We start from the raw sequence: 21,031 nt of genomic DNA, 5'->3' as shown, positions 1-21,031 counted from the left end.
CTCATTTCCGATATGTACAAACAAAATACTATGTTCATTTCTTTAATAAAATATTCATATATCTTAAAACACACGTCATCATGCATTGAATTTTGCTTTCGCACCCATTCTCCCCTCTGTATTTTGTTTAGTTTATCTATGTGAATTAGAAAATTATACATATTTTAGACATTGAAGTTTGTTGAATCACGAATGTTTAAGTAATAATTCAATCATCAACTTACATGTTATTTAATTTTACAAATTTTATCTACAAATTTAATTTTCCTAACATTATTTATAAATAAAATAAAATAAAATAAAACTAACGGGTATTATGAATTCTTCCACCACATAAATAATATTAATATATAAATCACATCGCAAGGATGATTTTTGCAGTCAAGAAAATAAACAGTCCAGAGATAATACCAAGCTATAAATTGGTTCAGCTGTCAACAATGAGATCAAACTTACAACCCCTAACTATCTTATATTCCAAGTCAATCATTTTGAAAATTCTATGGTGCTACCAAGTATCTTATATTCTAATATTTTTAATTGTTATATTTTGTATATTTAACTAAAGATTTAACGGTTAAAAATTCAAATATACTAGAAAATATATGCATATTATTGAAAATATATTAAGTGTTTTATTCAAAGCATTTGTGACACACTTCGACCGAGATCGGAGCGTGCTGGCCGTCACACAAAGGTGACGTAGCCATGTGCACGTGCGGAAGCTAATAAAGTAGTAATATAAAAGTACGAATAATTAGAAACTAGCATACAAAGTACTAAAATAAGTGCTAGTAAGTGAGATACAATTTCAGAGCAGGTCTATAGCAGCCCAAACAAAAACGACAATAGTAGTACGCCCGAAGGCGACCCTACAATGTGGAGTATCTGTCAGAACGCCGGAAAGCTCTCAAGGGAAACCACCGCAACGGCTAATCAACTAGAACCTGGAGGGGCGCAAAACAAAAGCGTGAGTGGGCAAAAACAAAGCTCTTTGAAAACCATTTAGCAAAATACATTCTAACCCCTCGCCGTAAAGACCTGTATACTTCCCAGAAAATAAACATATATACGTATGTATAAATATGCCAAACATGCTCCAGGGTATGCCATTCATGCTCAAGATATGCCATGCCAAAGCCTCATAATGAATGTAAGTGCCCAGGTATAAACTCATATCAACATCATAATATCTGGCAGCCGGAGTCACCTAACGTGACCTGTACGGCTGCATCTAGAGCTCAACTCTCAACTCTAAAATTGAACCTGCCCACGAGTCGGAACCACTCAAGGTGGTCTGTACGACAGGCCTGGGTGTAACATATATATACGCTCTAGTGCTACGATCACGTGAAGACTGTGCGACTAATCGCGGGTCACCTACGAGTCGGAACCACCTAATGTGGTATGTACGACAGGCCTATGCACCTAACTTGGATCCAAGCTGAGCGTGTGGTGCGGGAGGTGAACATCACGTGAAGGACTGTGCCCTACTCTGGGCGGAAGCACTAACACCGGGGGTGCAGGTTATGAGCTCTCTAGGCATTTCAACCACTACTGAAACATAAACGTGAATGTCACTTACCTGGCACTTACCTTTGCGTCCACAGCACCCAATATGCATATGTATATGTATGCCACTAATAATGCATGCAATGATGCGTAAACGATAATAATAAAGTGCATGGCATAATGTAAATAACCCTTTTTAATCAATTTCTGGGAATATTAATGTATATAGGTATATACGGAAAACAAAAGCTCACTCACTGGTAAGTAGAAGGGTCGTAGCCCCCCTGTCTCGCGTGTGCACGCTCGTCCTCGGGGTACGTGTCACCTAAATGCGAAACAACTATAAAAACGTTAACTTTAAAGCACATAACCCGTTTCTCGTAATAACTTCTCATACATTGCTCAAAATGGACAAATGAATATACCAATGTGCTCTTCACAACCTCAGGATCACAACCATATTTTTAAAATAATTTTTGGACCCCGCACGCGCCCCCACGCGCCAGAACAGGCACGGACCCACGCGCTCCCACGCGCGGCCACGTGCCATGCACACTGACGGCGTCAACTGACGCCGTTAGGAATATTCCGTTAAACCGACGGAATATTCCGTTAACCTTAACTGACGCCGTCAACTGCCGTTAGGAATATTCCGTTAAACTTAACGGAATATTCCCCTTTCTTCTCCGGCGCCGGCGACGGCGCCGGAAAACTGGGAAAATTTCAAACTTAGTTTTCTCCTTCGTTTTTCAACCATTTTTCACGATCTTTATACCAAAATGAAGCTTAGGACTAGTAGAATCACGATAGACTAGTTTCAAGGCCTAAAAATTACACGATCATACCTGCAACAACGATCCAAGTTCGGCCAACTTTACATCCAACGATCGTGACGTCCAAATTCACCCAACGAGCTACTCCCAAGCTCCTGGGAACCTCACAAAGACAACTACAAGCTCAGAAATCCCAAAAACTCAATGTATAACTTTTGCATGAACAGTACACAAATCGGCCATTGTTGAATCGACGTGAAAACGAAGTATTTCTCACTTGAAAATGGTATGTCTGAGCTCGCCTCGACCTCACGAGTTGAATGGTGTCCTTGGTTTCCTCGATCTGTGAGGATTTGGTGGGTTGTGGGTTTGTCCGTACGTAATAGGGTGAACGGGAAGGGTGAGAGAGAGATGAGAGACAGAGACAGAGAGAGAGAGTGGAGAGAAACAGTGAATGTGCAGGTGTGTGTGTGGCCCAACACATGCCACAACACACAAAACAACCCCACAACGTGACGAAAAACACACTAGGGGCAAAATTGTAATTTCACACGTACGTTTTAATAATCCCGGGACGGGATGTCACAATTTGCATACATCTAAAATGACACACCCCGACCGAAATCAGAGCATGTTGGCCGTCACATGAGGGTGACGTAACCATGTGCACAGTGCGGAAGCTAAGAATAATATTAAAAGTACGAACAAATAAAAACCAAACTACACACAAAGTAGTTAACATACATGTGCAAGCGTAAGTGGGAAAAACAATATTCAGATCACAGAAAACCTAGTGCAGTCTAGAGGAACAAATACTAACTAAACACGCACAAAGGGGGTCCTACACTGGTGAAAATCTGTCAGATATGCCGTGAATTCCTCGTGAGCCACCAAAAGAGCAATCCAAACTAGAACCTGGAGAGGCGCAAAACAGAAAGTGTGAGTGGGCAAAAATAAAGCTTTTCAAAATCATTTCATTATCAAAAGTTCTAACCCCTTGCCGTAAAATCTGTATAGTTTCCTAGAAAATAGGATATACACATATATAGAAAACATGCTCAGAAATATACCATGTCGAATGCCTCTACACAAAATGTAAGTAACTCAGGTAATATCAATCAATGCAATGAAATATGTCAGCCGGAGTCACCTAACGTGACCTGTACGGCTGAATTTAGAGCTCAAATCTCCAACTCACTAACTATTCCTGCACACGAGTCGGAACCACCTAAAGTGGTATGTACAACAAGACTGGGTGTAAATAAATACGCTCAAGTGCTACGATCACGTGAAGACTGGGCGAATAATCGCGGCTCACCTACGAGTCGGAACCACGTATAGTGGTCTGTACGGCAAGACTGTGCACCTAACTTGGATCCAAGATAAGCATGTGGTGCGGGAGGTGAACATCACGTGAAGGACTGTGCCCTACTCTGGGCGAGAGCACTAACATCAGGGCTGCAGGTTATGAGCTCTCTAAGCATAACACATAACTACTACGTCACAACTATAAACTATAACTTAACTGGCACTTACCTGTGTGTCCGCAGCACCAAACATACATATATGCAACTACTAATGCATAAATAAATAGGCAAATGCAACGTATGTCATTTAAAACATATAAACATTCCATATCATTTTCTGGGAAAATCACAAGTATATAGGTAAATACGGAAAACCAAAAGTCCACTCACTGGTATGTAGAACGGTCGTAACCCCCTTACCTCAAGTGACTGCGCTCGTCCTCTGGATAGGTCTCACCTATATGCGAAACAACTATAAAAACGTTACTTTAAAGCACATAACCAAAACTAGGTAATAACTTCTCATACAATGCTCAAATGGGGTGTATGAATACACCAACGTGATCTACTCAACCTCGCGAACATCCCGATATTTTAAAAATAATTTTCTCACCTCCCACGCGCCGGCCAAGGCACGGCCAGACATGCCGACCACACGCGGCCATGTGCCAGGCACGCTGACGGCGTCAGTTAACACCGTCAGGAATATTCCGTTAAAACTAACAGATTCCATTAAAGTTAACCTAACGCCGTTAGGAATATTTCGTCCAAACTGAAGGAAAATTCCGTCTTCTTCTCATGCAAACCTTCGGTGTTGTCGTCATCGCTGGAAAACCGGAAAAACTTCCAACCTTCGTTTCCCACCCGTTTTTCAACCAAATTTCATGAAATTGGTACCAAAATGAAGCTTACAACAAATAAAACAAAACCTTACCACTTTCAAGCTCTGAAATTCACGGAATCTCGTCGGAGAAACTTCACAAAATCCTGCCAAACCTGCAACTCACGATCCCGACGTCCAAAACCTTCCAATGAACCACCCCGAGCTTCCTAAGGACCTTACTAAGCTTCCTACAAGCTTCAAATTACCTGAAAAACAACATTTCACGTGTGCATGAACAGTGACCAAAATCGGGGTTCCATGGTTCAACGTGAAATCGAAGGATTTCCTACCTGAAATGGGTATGGTTGAACTCATATGAACCTCACGAACACAAAGGTATAGTTTTCCACCTCGATCTGCAACGTTTTCGAAGGTTTTTGGTCTTGTCCGTACAATGAAGAAGGAGAGAGAGAGAAAGACACGGGACAGGGCAGGAAATGAGGATGAAAGTGTGGGTGTGTGTGTGTGGTCCAGATGCAGCCAACCAAAACCCCAAAAAACCACACAACGACACATAACCATTAGGGGCAAAACCGTCATTTCACTCCTACGGTACAAATAATTCGGAACGGGCTATCACATAAAATATTAACTTAAATTATTCTGTATTTATAGGTAAAGTAAATGAAATTGGGATGGTCCCAAAATATTGATGTGCTTTCATATTCAAAGTTATTAACCACCTACCCATTCAGTTACTGAAAAAGAAAAATGAATGCTACTAATTTCACACATGACGATTGAACCTGGTTCTATATTTTCGGTCCTCCTTCTCATTTCGTTGCTTAATAATTGGAATCATTTAGTCATATAATAGTTATGATCCAGGAAATAGAAGAAGTTTGTTTCTCATTTAAACTCTAAATATGAATTGACAAAATTAATCGAACAATTAAATGTTTTTTTATTTGGTTGGTTTTTTGCAAACTTGATCTTTAAGGAGTGATTTAAAAAGTAAACGATTCCAATCATCAAGTAACACTGCAGAATGAGAATTAGAGTCGAGAAGGCAGAGCGAGATAATTGAAGTGAAAAGATTGCTAACGTTGAAAAAAAGTCTCTCATGTATTATTATTGAACAATGAACTTTTGACTTACTATCTATGTTGTAATTAGTTTTTTGTCTAGTATTCTATTTGTATTTGTCACTATTTAATTGAATTTGAAGTCTTACGCACGACAGACAGACGTGGTTGGCAATGATGACACATATTTATGATAAATTTTTTTTATGCAATTTAATATTGACAAATTGGACCAAAAAAAAGAGGAGCAATATTGAGGAAGAAGAGTCGAACTCGAAATCTTGAATGCAGGAGCTCAATGCTCTTAAGGAGTTGCAAGCAGCATACATTTATGATAAGTTCAATGTCTAATTGTAATTTGAGATGATTTTATCTAACTTTGGACTTCAATGCTTAATTGTATTAAGCACAAATGAAAGTTATTCGTGCAGAGAGAGAGAGAGAGAGAGAGAGAATACGTATTAGATAAGGGTTTCTGATTGCTTGATTGGTTTTTCAATTTTCTTGGCAATTTTTTTTAATCAAAAAATTTATTTGCTGTGTTGTGTAAACTTTATCTAGTTTTCTTGTTCTGGTGGTGATGGATTGAGATGGAGCATTGGACGTTTGTGGCACTACATGTGAACATTGAATGTTTGGATGCAACCACACTTGGAATTAAACTCCATTACAGCCTTTTGAAGTATTTCCTCCTCTCCATCTTAGTTTCATTTCTTTGGTTCCTCATTTTTATTTTGAGATATTTGCTGATATTTTCTCTAAATTTGTAAAAAGCTATCAATTTTTCCCATGAATTTTAATTTTACCATTTACTTTTGTAATTGACCAATTTCTCCCTAAAATTTTAACTTTAGTCGATTACGACCTGAACTTTTATAATTGGCCAATTTTGCTACTAAGATTTAGTTTTATAATTGCAAAAGGTAATTTTACCCTTACTATGGACACCATATATTTTTTTTTTTCTTCTTCTTCTTCTCTTCCACTAGTTCACTTCATACACTTTTTATTTGAGTTTTAGGGTTTAGAGGGAAAGTTAAAATTCAGGCGAGAAATTGGCCAATTATAAAAGTTAAGAGGGGCAATCGGCTAAAATAAAATTCAGGAGAAATTGGCCAATTATAAAAGTTCAGGAACTAGTCGACTAAAATTAAAGTTCAGGATGAAAACTTGTAGTAGCTTCTTATAAGTTCCTGTGTGGTTGGGGGGGGGGGGAGAATAAATTGGCCAATACCTCTTTTATTTTTTGCAGTAGTTCTCCACCCCGTATTCTTAACCATAAATCTTTTATGAAAGAGAAAAATTTGGCAATTTCCCTAAGTTTGGTTATTGTTTCACTTTGTTTTTTGTTTTTTCAGTTTCGTTCTGCCTTCTAGGGGGCACCAAACGTGTAGGAATGAAGAGAACAATGACACCAAACTGTCAAATTTAAAATCCCAAAAGTTACGTAAGTTTGAACATAAACATAATAAAGACTAAGAACTTTCTCTTAATAATAGTATAGATTGTTGTATGCCTAATTTACTGAACTATATTTAGGGTTAGAGAGAGGGGGCCGGTGGCAAGATATGTGTTTGTGAATTGTGTGTTATATCATCCCATTATGTCATTATTAAATAATAGTTTATATTGTTGTAGGCTTAATTTACTGAACTATATTTAGGGCTAGAGAGAGGGGCCGACAGCAAGATACGTGTTTGTGAAGTGTGTGTTATGTTACCCTATTATGCCTTTATTTATAGTAGTAGGAAAGGTTAAATTATTGCCCTACTAGGATTACAACTCTAATATAATAATATCTAACCCTAAGGAATATTCCAAGGTATCCCTAGATACATCAACATTTACACAATCACATTCCTAATCTAATAGGACTGCAACATAGATAAGATAATCAAATGATTATTATTTGTTTCTCTTTTAATAACATTGTAGCTAGGCATATTAGATTTGAGATGCATTTCATAAACAATTTATTCTCTCCTCAACTCAATTCGAAAATGTAGAAAATAACATAAACAACTAAACAAGGGAACATCCTCTTGATACTTTAGAAATCCTAAAATAAATAATTACATAAATAAATAAAATCAGGTTGCTCAAAATTATTTTCCAAAATATAATCAGATGCTGAAGTAGTTGTGATAGCATGATGCAAATAATGATGGGGTTGGCCCGTTGGGGGCACTTTAGTTATCAAATATAACAAACCATGTCTTCCAAGATGTCATGTTTGTTTCTCTCATCTTTTATGTGCATGCAAGATGCAACCACAACTAAAACCTCAGAGACAAATTTTGGAGTCTATGTTTTCCCACTAATAAGCTGATATTTGGCAGAATTCTTAACTACTAGAATTGGAAATTGAGTATAAAGTTCAACTACAAAATTAAGTTAAGGAACAACTTCTTTATAAACTAGCCGATTGTTAAAAGCATTTTCAGTAGCGTTTAACAGACAGTTCAAAAACATTTATCGGGTTGCAATGCAAATTTTCGTTCTCTAGAAAGATGTACAATTGTATTTCTGTAGTATTATAATGTGAGCATCTATTCTAAAACTAAATGGCAACATGAGGAAGATGTTTGTGATTTTTAAATTATTAGAAAATTCATACTCTCAACGCTTAGCATTTGATTTGAAGAATGTCCCTAAAACATGCTTCTTAGTAAAAGTGTGTGAAGACCTGTATTTAAAAACCTACATATTTATTTCAAAGTTATTTTCATATAAAATACAGAATTTTTAATTATTGAGATTCTTTTAGTTGCTTTGTATGCATATAAGTTTATAATGTATCTATGTATGTTGGCCCTTGCTCCTTACTCTTTGCAACAAAATTTATTGTTTGACAACAAAAAAATTATAATAATTGAATGTTAATCCAATTTTGAGTTAGATTGACCTCTCTCTTCCTTCTTCATTGGAATGTAAGAGTTGAAGAAATGTGTTGAATGGCACTCATCACTCACTTGGAAACCTTCTTATTACTATTTTACGATTATTTATATTAATATTACATCTGAATATTGTTTGATATATTATTTGGATGTGAGTGCCAATTCTGAATGTGAATTGGATTCCAATGATGTTTTCTGGATGATTACTTAATTATGTTTGTTATGTAAGGAATGAATTGGATACTTATCAGCTACTCATGTGTAGGAAATGGTTGTTGGTTTATTTGAGAAGGGGAGTTTGGAATTATGGTAGTGACTAGGGTTTTTGTGTAGTTAAAGCGGCTCAACTCTTGGTCAGGTCTCAGGTTAACTTAAAGTGTACATGATCTTTATTCGGTAATTTAGGACTGGTGATGAAGAATTAGGCAAGACAATTAACAAAAGAGAGGTTTCAGAAGGCAGTTAGTTCATATAGTTAGTAGTTGAGTATTCTAGATCACCATTATAGTAGTAAAATGCATGGTATGGGACATACAGGTTTTGTTGTTTAATTATACAAATTAACGGGAGTGGAGAAGGTGTTTTGTATTGCTTTCATGCATATTATTTCGTACGTATATTTAACTACTTTGATAATTGAAATTTGTCAGCTATATGTATATGAAGGTTTCAGTCCTACTAAGCTTTTTAAGCTCACCCTAACTAAATTTTGCAAGCATACAAACTAGGCAACTGAAAAGGGTAGACGTGATGAGATCAAATTAGATAGGAGACTTCGGAATTTTCTTTTATCATTGTAAGAATAGGAATTTTATTATTCCTTGTAGCCTTGTAATAAATTCTTGGTAATTATATAAGAGGAATTTTTTTTTATTTTTATTTTCATCTCGTTTTAGTTTCTTTTTAATTTAGCTCACATCTTGAATTTGGATTATCTACTGATCCCAAGTCCGGGGCGTGACAAAATGCTAATTGAAAAGTTGATTTTGGAAAAGCAATATTAGCACTGGTCCAGTCAGTGAAGCACCCAAATACAAATGCAGTTCTAATGAGATTAAATAATTGGGCAATTTAACCAATTATCAGAAGTGTGTTGGCCTGCTGCTTCGGATTCAATTTGGATTAGTGGTGGTGGAAAACTGAAAGTAAACTGTCAGAAATATAGCAGCATTTGCTGAACCGTGAGGATAGTCGACCTTCCAAAACACAACATAAATATACAGATGGACTGATGTAAAATGTAAATGTTGAGGCTAATGTATGTCATAATAAGAAATTTGTACAGCTTGCACCATTTAATTCGATCATTCGATAGGTGGCAAGTAACAACCGTGTCATTTGATCAGACAAAGAGACGACTTACAACCAATGACATCTGAGAATCGCTCATGGAGCGACGAGGAGGGAAGCTTGTAAGGTTAAAATTGTTATGGCATCCCAGAAATTGCACCAGATAGCAGAGAAGAAAAACTTAATAGAATTACAGAGACTTTATATTTTCATAAACCTTATAAATAATAGAACATACATAACATAGATTACACCGGGCTTGCGCATTCTTGTTCATATCATAAACTACATAGTTTCATATAGACCATGAAACAGCTGCTATTTCAGAAACTTCACAAAGCTTACAAAAAGTACTTGCATTTCTTCCAAATTATTATTTGTTTCTCCTTCTCAGAACATTGTAGCTAGGTATATTAGATTTGACATTGTTCTAAAAATTCCCGCCTAACGATGCCTAAGTCTAGCCTCATTAAACCTTAGGCGTTTAAAAATTAAGAAAGGGCACTTAGACTTACTTAGGCACCCGCCTAACCACTTGGTCTTGACTCACTTAAACAGAAAATAGATAACTTTCATTTTGCATTTTATTTTTCAATAAATTGTAAGAGACTTGTTTAATACTTGGATGAATACTCATTATATTTTGTTCCCCATGTTTTCAATATGTTTTAATATTTTATAATCTATATCTCATTCTATTTGGCAATTTATATATCTCAGTACAGTTATGTATGTGTGTGTGTGTGTATATATATATATATATTTTTTAAGTATAAGTAGACATTTATTTATATGTTATATAATGAAATTAATTAAAATTAATAAGCGCTAGACTCCTGTTCGCCACCCAACTAGCACCTAGCGCCTTTTTCAAACCTTAGATTTGCAATGCATTTCATAAACAATTTCTTCGCTCCTCAACTCAGTGTGAAAATGTTGTACAAAATAACATAAAACAAAGGGACATCCTCTTATAGTTTAGAAACCCTAAAATAAATAAAATCAGGTTGCTCAAAATTATTTTCCAAAACAAAATCAGATGTTGAAGTTGGGATGAGGATCCCATCCGGATCCAAATGGGGAGAATCTTAGAGATCCTCATATCCTAACCATTCATTGTATATTGTGCGGTTAGCAATCATTTGAATTTTATTATTTAAAATTAAACACAAATAATACCTGACGAAAACTGATCATATTATATACGATGAACGGGTAGGATATGAGGATTCCTAGGATCCCCACCATTTGGATCCGGATGGGATCCTCATCCCTGAAGTTGCGCTAGCATGATGCAAATAATGATGGGGCACATCTTCCATGATGTCATATATGTTTCTCTCCTATTTTCTGTGCATGCGATGCAACCACAACTAAAACTTAGAGTTAGATTTTGGAGTTTATCTTTTACCTCTAATAAGCTTCAGTGGATAGGATCTTTGGCAGCATTCTTTAACTACTAAAATTGGAAATTGACAATAAAGTTCAACAATAAAATTAAGTAACAACTTCATTATAAACTAGTCCGAGTGTTAAAAGTATTTTCAGTAGCGTTTGACATAAACGGGTCAAAACTTATAACGGGTTGCAATGCAAATTTTCATTCTCCGCGAAAATATACCGGGAAAATATACAAGTGTAATTATGTAGTAATATAATATGAACTACTCTAAAACTAATTGGTAATAGGAGAAAGGTGTTCGTGATTATATAAATTATTAGACATTACTTTTTCTCCGATGCATGGTTCATACTCTCAACGCCTAGCACTTGATTTGAAGCATGTCCCTAAAACATGCTTCTCAGCAAAAGTGTTCATTGGAAAGTAGATTTTGGAAAAGCAATAGATTAGCTCTGGACCAATCAATGAGGCACCCAAATGCATATGCAGTTCTAATGAGATTAAATTATTGGGCAATTTGACTAATTATCAGAAGCGTGTTGGTCTGCTTCTTTGGAATCAATTTGGATTGGTGGAGATGGAAAAATGAAAGAAAACTATCAGAAATATAGCAGGATTTGCTAAACTGTGAGGATAGTCGACCTTCCAAAACACAACATAAATATTAGTTATATACAGATGGACTGATGCGAAATGTAAATGTTGAGGTTAATGTATGCCATAATAAGAAACTTGTACAGCTTGCACCATTTATATTGATCAATCGATAGGTGGCGAGAGACAAAATTTTCCCTTTCACGGGTTGTAACAACCATGTCACTTGATCAGAGAAAGAGACATGATTTGCAACCGATGATATCTAAGAATCGCTCGTGAAGCGACGAGAGGGAAGCTTTGATATAAGGGCTAAAATTGTTATGGCATCCCAGAAATTGCACCAGATAGCAGAGGAGAAAAACATATTAGAACTACAGAGATTTTATATTTTCATAAACCTTATAAATAACAGAACATACATAACATAGATTACATCGTTTCATATAGACCATGAAACAGCTACTGCATCAGACATCAAAAGCTTCACAAAGCTTACCGAAAGTACACTTCGCATTTCTTACTCTATTTTCTTGTGAAGAAACTTCTCAACTTCCCTCTTTCCAGCCGTTCGAGTAGCTTCTTCGCTCCAGGGATGTCCATCTCGGTAAGCTTCTTGAGGTACCCGATTGCTCCATATGAGACCATCAGCTTCTTGCATTTCTTACTCGAACACAGTAATCCAAGGCAACAAACTGCGTATTTTTTGGCTGTGTTTTGGGGACTAGGGTCAAGCAGTTGGACTAGACTTGGCACACTTTTGTCATCCCTTTTCACTTCTCTGCAATTGTGCGAAAAGGTCATCAGACTCGAAACTGCCTGTGCAGCAACCTCTCTTGCACTGTTTGATTTAGCATCGAGCATCTTGAGGAGGAGAGGAATGCACCCCACTTCACCGATCAATTTTTTCATCTCTGTTGAGCTGCAAACCCTGCAAATTGCCGATGCAGCAGCCTGCTGTGCCCCCAGTGAACCAGATTTAAGCACGTGAACTATGCGTGGAAGGAAACCAAGAGAAACCAAGACCTCCATAGAAACCGAACCAACCAAATTCCTCAATGCCCCAACTGCGGATTCTTGTGGCAACGGGCCAGCAAGATAAGCCATCAGGCTCCGAATTCCACCTTCTGATATTACAGACCTTCGGAGATTGTCATTGCTTGCAGTGAGATTCTGTAAGCATTCTGCTGCATATTCTTTTGAACCCAATAAAATTCCGCAATCAAGGAGATTGATCATAACTTTTACAATGCCTTCCTCAGCTAGAGTCTGTCGAACCTCAGGGACAGCTGATATGTTCTTCAAAGTGCTAGCAGAAGCAGCCTGAGAAACAGAATCACCAGTTTGGCAGATCTCAACCAGTGGACGAACCCCTCCATGCCCAACAATTGCACGTGCTGCCTCAGCAGACATTGACAACCTCTGAAGCGAAATTGTAGCCTTCTCTTTCCCTACTGCACTGCCAGACTCAACAAGCCTTATCAGAGGTGGCAAAACACCTTCAGAAACAAGCCAATTTTCGCAGCTTCCAGATTCTGCAAGTGAGCAAATTAGAGTCACAGTCTTCTCTCGGATCCGAGGAGATGTTGCAGTGAGCAGCTGAACTAAAGCAGCAATGTTACTACGACTCATAACTGACAGCACATTCTTTTCATCATCTTTCATGACCCCTACGAGACTGTCGAGAGCCCTGTGTTTTGCCTCCAAGTGACCAATCTGAAGCCGCGCAAGCAGCTCCCTTATGTTCCCATTGGCAGCAGCCTCCGGCTCACTTGAGGAACCGGCCATTGGTAAAGGCAAAGTAGCCTCACCAAGCACCCCGGTCTTGATCAATAGCCCGCAATCCCGCAAATTCAAATCTAGTTTCCCAGACAATGCATCCAGATTGCTCTGCATCCGAAGTTTTCCTTCGTGTTTCTCCCCCACACAAAACTCTGCCAATTCAATAACCTCCTTCAACGTCTCAGATACCGACTGCAATTGCTCCTTACAAAGAGCATTCTTGGAGAAGCACGGATGGCTAGACAAATCCGACAAACGCGAAGGGATCTGCTCCAACTTCGAAATGATCATCTTCCATCGACCCGGAAACCCCTTAACCTCTCTTGCCTTGTTCAGTGCCAATGGAACAAGCTCCCGAGCATGTAACAACCATTCTTCTGCTGATCGTGTATAGATCGAAACCTCATTGCCGCCTTCTTCCACCATGATCTCAATCAAATTGGATACGAGAACTCAAGCAACTGAACCTTGGAAGAAAACACAGGGTTGTTAGAATGCTAACAAATAAGAAGATGCAAAGTAAAGATAAGTGCATATAAAACTAAAAGGCAGTGGAGCAGTTGCAATCATAAAAATATAAATTATGCGATAATATTATTAGATGTAAATAAAAACAAATAGGGCGACATCAATAGCTTCGAGAATCTTATATGATCACAGCAAGCTTGCTTTGCTGAAAACAATATTCGACCAACCATATGGGAAATTACCTAAAAGATGCCCAAGGACATACTGTTGGCAAGCCATCATTAAATGACCCAAACCAAGATTAAATCCTAAAAAAAATTAATTTTTAATGACCATTAAAAACTTCTAATATTATAAAAGTTTGCTTTTAAATGCTAATAAGCAGAAAGCAGTGCCGTCCAATTAAGAGGGCCTAAAGTTGGTGAGTGAAATCAAATCAGTCTTCTCTTCTAGTAGATGTTATGAGGGAAATATATGTGACTAAAGACGGGTATATTGGTGAGTGAAACTTAAAGCTACAACTTTACTTTTCAACCACGATCAAGATCAATCAAGAGAAAACTTGATCTTGATCCTTTGTTCGAATCTATCTTTCTACCGATTAAATTAGATTAAAGTAGAATATCGCTTTGTAAAAAATTATAACGAGCCTTGATCGATATTCAAGGGTCACGATTTTATGGAAGGAGAATGGGAAAGTAGGGATTCTTGGCTTGGTTACCATTTTTACTCATAAATGAAGCTAGGTGGGGGTAGAGAGAGAGAGAGAGAGAGAGAGAGGCTTTACTTTGAAGAGAAGGTTCAAGTCTCTATCTATCCCACGTTGTACAAATAGAGTGTGTCTAAAACTTCAGCTAGATGGACGGACCAAACCCCACAAACTACTTTCAAGAAAATTCAAAGAAAAAATCATCAAACAAATACCTCAATTTAAATTGACTTTGATTATAATCCAAAGGCTTCCACCATTGACAGCCACAACTGATGAGACAAATGCCCTCTTCTCCCTCCCTCTCTCTCTCTCTCTCTCTCGCTATCAGTCCCTTTTGTTACTGCAACACAAAAGGAAAGCAATGATTCCCAGAATTACATGTAATTAGTAAATATGATAAATTCCAGAAAGTGTAAAAGGGATGAAACTTTTCTTCTTTTACATCTGAAGTGGAGAATTTAAAGAACTAACCTTTAAGACTCAGAAAACAGAAGCTTGTCCTCTCTTTTTTTCCTCAGAAAGCAACCCACTATAGCTTGCACTTCAAACCTCCCAGTTTCTCTGTGATCAACTTCAGCAGAGCCCAGATCAATTTACCTTCAAACCCCCCCCCCCTCTCTCTAAAACCCTCCTCCTCTCTCTCTCTCTAAATTACAAAACCCAACTCAGAAATGCTGCCAAAATCCTCAAAGCAACTGGATTTAATCTCTCTCTCTTTCTCTCTCTCTGCATCTCAGTCACTCACATTCAAGTGGCAGTTTCAGAAACAACCCAGAAACAATTTCTGGTTGCAATTAGAGAAACAGGAGGAAACGCTCGAAACCCAATTTTTAAAAACCAGCGGCAGAAGCAGCTAGCTCGATTTCAAACTCGACCCACTTCAAATTTTTGAACTTTTTTTTGTTTTTCCAACACAACCAGACAACAGGTGAATATTTATACAAACAAAATCAAATCCACATTCAAATCTCCTCTCTCTCTCTCTCTCTCTCTCTCTCTCTCTAAAAGGAAGCAAATGAAATGACAAAATGTCACTGTCTCTCTCTCTCTAATATGGAAGAAAATAAAATTGAAAAAGAAAGTATCTTTTACTGCGCATTCTCTGTCGAGAGAGAAAATGCGTGCTTAAGTTTGGGCAGCTGGCCTTAAATGTCGAGCAAGATTGAAGACTCGACGGCTACGATTGCGAGTGAAGCAGAAAATCCGACCGTTGGGCATTGGTAAATTTTGAATGTTCTCTTTTTATTATTCGAATTGTTTTACGTTTCCGATGTGAATCTTTTCCACGTGTGAGCTGGGGTTTTGTGACATTTCAAGGTGATTTTTTTGTGAGGAAACGGATCCTAACAATTATAATTATTATAATTTTTACATAAATTCTCTGATCGTAATCGTTGTATCAAAATTTAGCAGCTCATGTGATTTGTTCAGCAAGTTCAGGAGGGGATCCATTCCCTTTTTGCCATTCAAAGAGGTCACACGTGTGAGGGTGATAGTTGTTTTGAAAATGACATAGTGGGTGGAATTACACATATAGCCCTTGGCATCGTTGCAGATTTAGAACCCATTTGAATGAATTTGAATATGAAATGATTTTTGCAGATTTGTATGACACAATTGCTTATTCTATGTCCCTTAAATTTTTTATTTAATTTTATTTGAAAATTGGAAATGAAATGAAGAAAAAAACATAAAAGGCATTTTCATTTTTGAGTATATCTTCGATGGATGTGGTGGGCGACATAAAAAAAAATAATACTTGATTATTCATAAAATGAGTAAGAATTTGTATTTAAAATTGTTTATTGTTAATCATAGAACTTCGTATTTATAATAAAAAATCATTCTTATTATAAATCATTCTATAAAAATTGTTTCAGCAAAAAAATCAATTAAAACTAAGGTCATTTAGTTATGTATAAAAATAGATTAACAGAATTGATAAAAGTATTACGAACCATCTATGTATTTGTTACAATAGATTGACCAAATGACCTTAGTTATAATTCATGTTTTGCAAATGTAATATTTACAAAGTGAATCATAATATGAACGGTTCTGATCATAAGCAAAAACTCTGTGATTCGAACACAAAGAATTTTAAGTATGAGTTCTTACTCATTTTTTAGTAGCTAAGTATTGTTGCTTAAAAAGAAAGACTAATAAAAAGGCTATACACTATGTGCAGACACTTATAATGAGCAGAAATAACACGAGTAAGAACATTCCATGGGTTGCAAATGCAGAGAAATATAACAAAACAGTAAGGTATAAGACCTTATTATTTCTAGAGGTAAGATATGGCATCACATACGTTCAATTATAGCATATTTAAGAAAACTAAATAATATAATTTGAGATCAAAGACCTACTTACAATAATATTGCAGGGTCATGGCCGCCTTGCTTAAGCTCATTCTTGACGTAAGTTTCTCCTAAATGAGAAACGACCATACTAATCTTTACACTAACAAAAATTAATGTAAGTAACCTAAGTTTTTTCCTTTGTTTGCTCTTTTCAGGAATTAAAGTAGTGACCCATGCGTCGTAATGTGCCTGCACTTGTTGACGAGCGCTGGAGAAGAAATATTCCATTAACAGAGCTAGAATATCTATTGTCAGACGGAATTGTTTGTCACAATTAAGCGTGACGGTGGAGTTAAAGTTAAAGGAGTATACCTTCGGTTTGACAGTAGATGCTAATGCCACTAGGAATATTATGTCAAAGTTGATGGAATATTCCGTCTTCTTCTTTCTGTCAACGATCGCTGGAGCTGCCGTGCTCCGCCACTTGCCCGAGAGTAAGTTTCACAAGTATTATCCATATACTAATCACGTCATCCACTTAATATAATACATGAATTAAAAATATCATATGTCGGTGCAATCGTTACATTCCTAATTTCCTGTGCACAAATTGACTTTCCAAAAACGTTCAAATTTTGAATATGAATACTAAAAGTTGTGAAGTTTTTTGGTTTGACCGATATGTAAATTGTCATGTGGAATTTATTAAAGAGATGAATTAAAAGACAAAATTATTTCAACCGAGTAGACAAATACTACATGAATTAGAAGGCAACAAAGGGGCAATGTCAAAATTAAGGACAAGTGACACGACATAAGAAATTGAATCTCTTATCAGAAATTGGAGCAAAGATTTTAAATTGATAATGACACGTAACGCGTCAAGTGCAATTATAAATCTTATCGAAAATCAGATCAAATATATATATATTTTATATAGTTATGGACACATTTGAATGTCCTGCTCAAGACTAATCTTACCCGTTTGATAATTATTAAATAATGTCATTATGCATTTAAATGAAGAAAAAACAAATTGTGAATAAAAATTGTGCTTAGGCAATTATTATTCAGCGTGAATAGCAACTGCCCTAGTCCGCTATCCATTGTCATGGCAAAACAGGTGGACTCACTCTGAGACTAACAGTAAAAAAATTTCATCTATTGTGGGACATTTTCATTAAGAATGAACATGCTCGGGCAACCGAAAACAACTTGGTTTTTTACGCAGAACGAGTTATTTCTTCTTTCATGCTCACTGTGGTGTAAAAAACAATCAAGAAAATTATAGAAGCGACATGTGGATTTTTGGGTTAAAAAGACAAAATTACCCTTGAGACACATTGGGATTCCCACGCGCATGCAACAGACAACAACGGCTCAATCAAGGTCAAAGGTGATCAAAATTGTATTTGTTCAAAACCCTCTCATCACTTCTCATTAAATCCTTAGCCACAAGGTAACTCCCAATTATTCTTTTCAAATTGGGATTAATTACCAAATTAATTGCAAGATATTATTTGACATAATATCTTGCAATTATATTCAAAATACCACCATAAGTGGCCGGTCCCTATTTCTCCAAATAGGGCCGGCCACACCCCCTATATATAACCTCATCTTCACACCAAAATGCAAGTTCATTCTCTTCCTAAAATTCTCTAAACACTTTATCTCTCAAATTCTAACTTTGACATCGAAGATTCTTTGGCCAAAACCCTCATCCATTCACCATGGGCGTGTGAGGCTCTTGGCCTTGATCTTAGGTGTTGTTGATGCACAAAATCGGCGAGGACTTTGGTACAACAGAAAGTGTCAAGTTTGTGACCTTCGCTAGGTTGCTTTGGTCATTAGTGTGGATAAGTATGTAAATGAATAGAGACAGGGATGCAAATAACACAAGATGTACGTGGTTCACCCAGATTGGCTACGTCCACGGAGTAGAGGAGTTCTCATTAGTTGTGAAGGGTTTACACAAATACATAGGTTCAAGCTCTCTTTTAGTGAGTTCTAGTGAATAGTTTAGTACAAATGACATTAGGGATTATTGTGGGAGAATGATCCCCTTTTATAGAAGAGAGTTTCTAACTTTGTTCTGACATTGACACGTGTCGTGTTGTGATTGGCCTCTGATATCGACACGTGTTGCGCTGTGATTGGCTTCTGATACCGACATGTGTTATGTTGTGATTGGCCTCCTGGTTGGAGGAAAAGTCTTGTGGTCCTTGACGGTTTGCTGTTGACCGGTGCTTAGTAGTTTCGGGACTAGTCAAGTATGGTACAAACAGTGCTCCCCTAAGTTCCCGAGTAAGGGAAGCTTCTCGGTTGGGGACTTGCAAGATCCAAGCCATTGAGTAATCACGAAACTTCCAAGTACCGAAGTGTGGTGTCGCATTTACTTGCCTTCTCTGTCCTGTAAGTAGATGTGGCATCTTCTCTTGGAAGTACTTTTCCGTCATCCAAGAGTGGTATCTTTCGTTGGCGTTGACGCACAAGGTAATGTATCATTTTCATTTGAAGCTTACTTGTAGTTTCGGGTTTGGTCAAGTGCGATACAAACCATATAGTAGGAGTCCCCCAAGTCTCTAAGCGAGGAGATCTGCCGAAGGAGGTGACAGACAAGGTAAGCAATCAGGGTTCCAAGCAATCAGTCTTAGATCGGTAGGTTGATCTTGGGTTCCGGCTGATTGTACTCATTCTCCCTGTCTCTCATTTAGCAATAAGGATAAAGACAAGAAACAGGGAGAAGAGATGATATGAGGTGTCTTGCTAGTAGGCAATTTTGCAAACAAAACTTCACCATTTTCCTGTCTAAGTGGTTGCCCAAAACTCCTCCTTTATATATATTTGGTATGAAAGTTGTTTAGGCCCAAAGAAAGGAAAGCCTAGACTCATCTTTCTTTCTTTCTTTCCTTTTTTTTTTTTTTTTTTTTTGAATTTTCGAAAATGTTTTTTTTTTTTTTTTTTTTTTTTTTGGTGAAGCTTTGATGTTGAAGTTTTGTAGGTGAAGTTTTGGTGTTGAAGCTTTTGTGTTGAAGTAGATCACTTGATTATAAGTAGCAATTAGCTCTTCATCCTTTGCGTAAGCAGCGAAATAAAGCTCAGAAACGGTACGCTCAAGATCTTGAATTTGAGGTACTTAACATCCAATCTCCTTCTTTGCACTTTCATACTAAACTTGGATCACATCAAGCCTAGTCTTCAAGTCAACGATCTCTTGGCGAGCGGTATAAGCTGCAGAGAAGTGGAGGCAAAGATATTAGACCCCTTCAAAGTAACGAGCTCCAAACTCTCAATCTTCTCGATAGAGGAATAAGCTTCAGCTGCCGTAGTCTTCGTCACCTCCTTGGCAGCCTTGGGTATTCTCTTGGTCAAGGAGCATAGACTCGGCTACCAGAATTGTCGTTTTCTGCATCATAGCAAGCAAAGCAGTCCTTCTATATTCGGTCGTATACTTCGTAAATAAACTTGGGCAAACAACCGCTTTAATGCCATCAACAAGCTTGGCACACGTGTCCATGTCTTCAAGAAAATCTAGTTTCAAGAGCGCACAAATCTTAGCAGCCACCCCAAAAACATGTTTGGTGAATTTCTCACAACTGCCCATGCGAGCAGTCTCTTCATTCTCGGCAGGCAAATCAGTCTCAGCAGTAAGGGGAGTGGGCCTTGGTGCCATTTTAGCAACATGGTCCATATTATCGCTCTTTATAGTAACAAGTTTCTCCAGAGGTGAACTGGACTTAGCTGCCAACAGACGTCTTGGTACAAACTTCGGCACTAAAGGCATGACAGAACCTTTATGCTGAGCAATCCTATCAGCAATCATACTAGCCATTTTCGGCATGGTAGGGGCCACAGGCTTAGATCTAGTAGCCTCATTTTTCTTCCCATTAGAAGAAGTCGAGTCAATCACAAGCTTTTTGACAGCAAGCGTCCCTTCATGAGCAGCGGAGGAAGTCTTCAGTTTTTTCTCAACCGGTTTCTCTTGAGTAGGCTGGGAAGATCTCTTCTTTCCACCTTCATTCACAATAGGTTCCACGGCACGCCTTGATCCTCTTTATCTCATTTCTCATGAGT

General features: G+C 37.4%; 1 protein-coding gene and 1 long non-coding RNA gene across 3 annotated transcripts; both read right to left on the bottom strand.

Moving 5' to 3' along the window:
- Window positions 1-3,132: 3,132 nt before the first annotated feature.
- LOC137719977 (uncharacterized) lies at window positions 3,133-4,862 on the bottom strand. Its single transcript, XR_011066453.1, has 3 exons — window positions 4,527-4,862; window positions 4,013-4,049; window positions 3,133-3,200 (listed from the first exon to the last, which is right to left on the bottom strand). It is a non-coding gene; the product is annotated as an uncharacterized lncRNA (long non-coding RNA).
- A 6,960-nt stretch (window positions 4,863-11,822) lies between these two features.
- On the bottom strand, window positions 11,823-15,263 carry LOC137720596 (protein ARABIDILLO 2-like). Of its 2 annotated transcripts, none has more exons than XM_068459686.1 (3): window positions 15,120-15,263; window positions 14,861-14,988; window positions 11,823-13,935 (listed from the first exon to the last, which is right to left on the bottom strand). In XM_068459686.1, the coding sequence occupies exon 3, from the start codon at window positions 13,892-13,894 to the stop codon at window positions 12,212-12,214; it is 1,683 nt and encodes a 560-aa protein (XP_068315787.1). In that variant the 5' UTR covers window positions 13,895-13,935; window positions 14,861-14,988; window positions 15,120-15,263; the 3' UTR covers window positions 11,823-12,211. The 2 variants fall into 2 exon arrangements, with proteins under 2 accessions (XP_068315787.1, XP_068315788.1); XM_068459687.1 differs by having other exon boundaries at window positions 11,823-13,929.
- Between the last annotated feature and the right edge of the window lie 5,768 nt (window positions 15,264-21,031).

This window comes from Pyrus communis, chromosome 16, assembly GCF_963583255.1.
Source record: "Pyrus communis chromosome 16, drPyrComm1.1, whole genome shotgun sequence".
Taxonomy (NCBI): domain Eukaryota; kingdom Viridiplantae; phylum Streptophyta; class Magnoliopsida; order Rosales; family Rosaceae; genus Pyrus; species Pyrus communis.
This window is presented reverse-complemented; position numbering and strand designations above follow the sequence as displayed.

Excerpts from the sequence above, each read along its gene's own strand:
- LOC137720596 (XM_068459686.1), bottom strand. The coding sequence starts at position 13,894 with ATGGTGGAAGAAGGCGGCAATGAGGTTTCGATCTATACACGATCAGCA.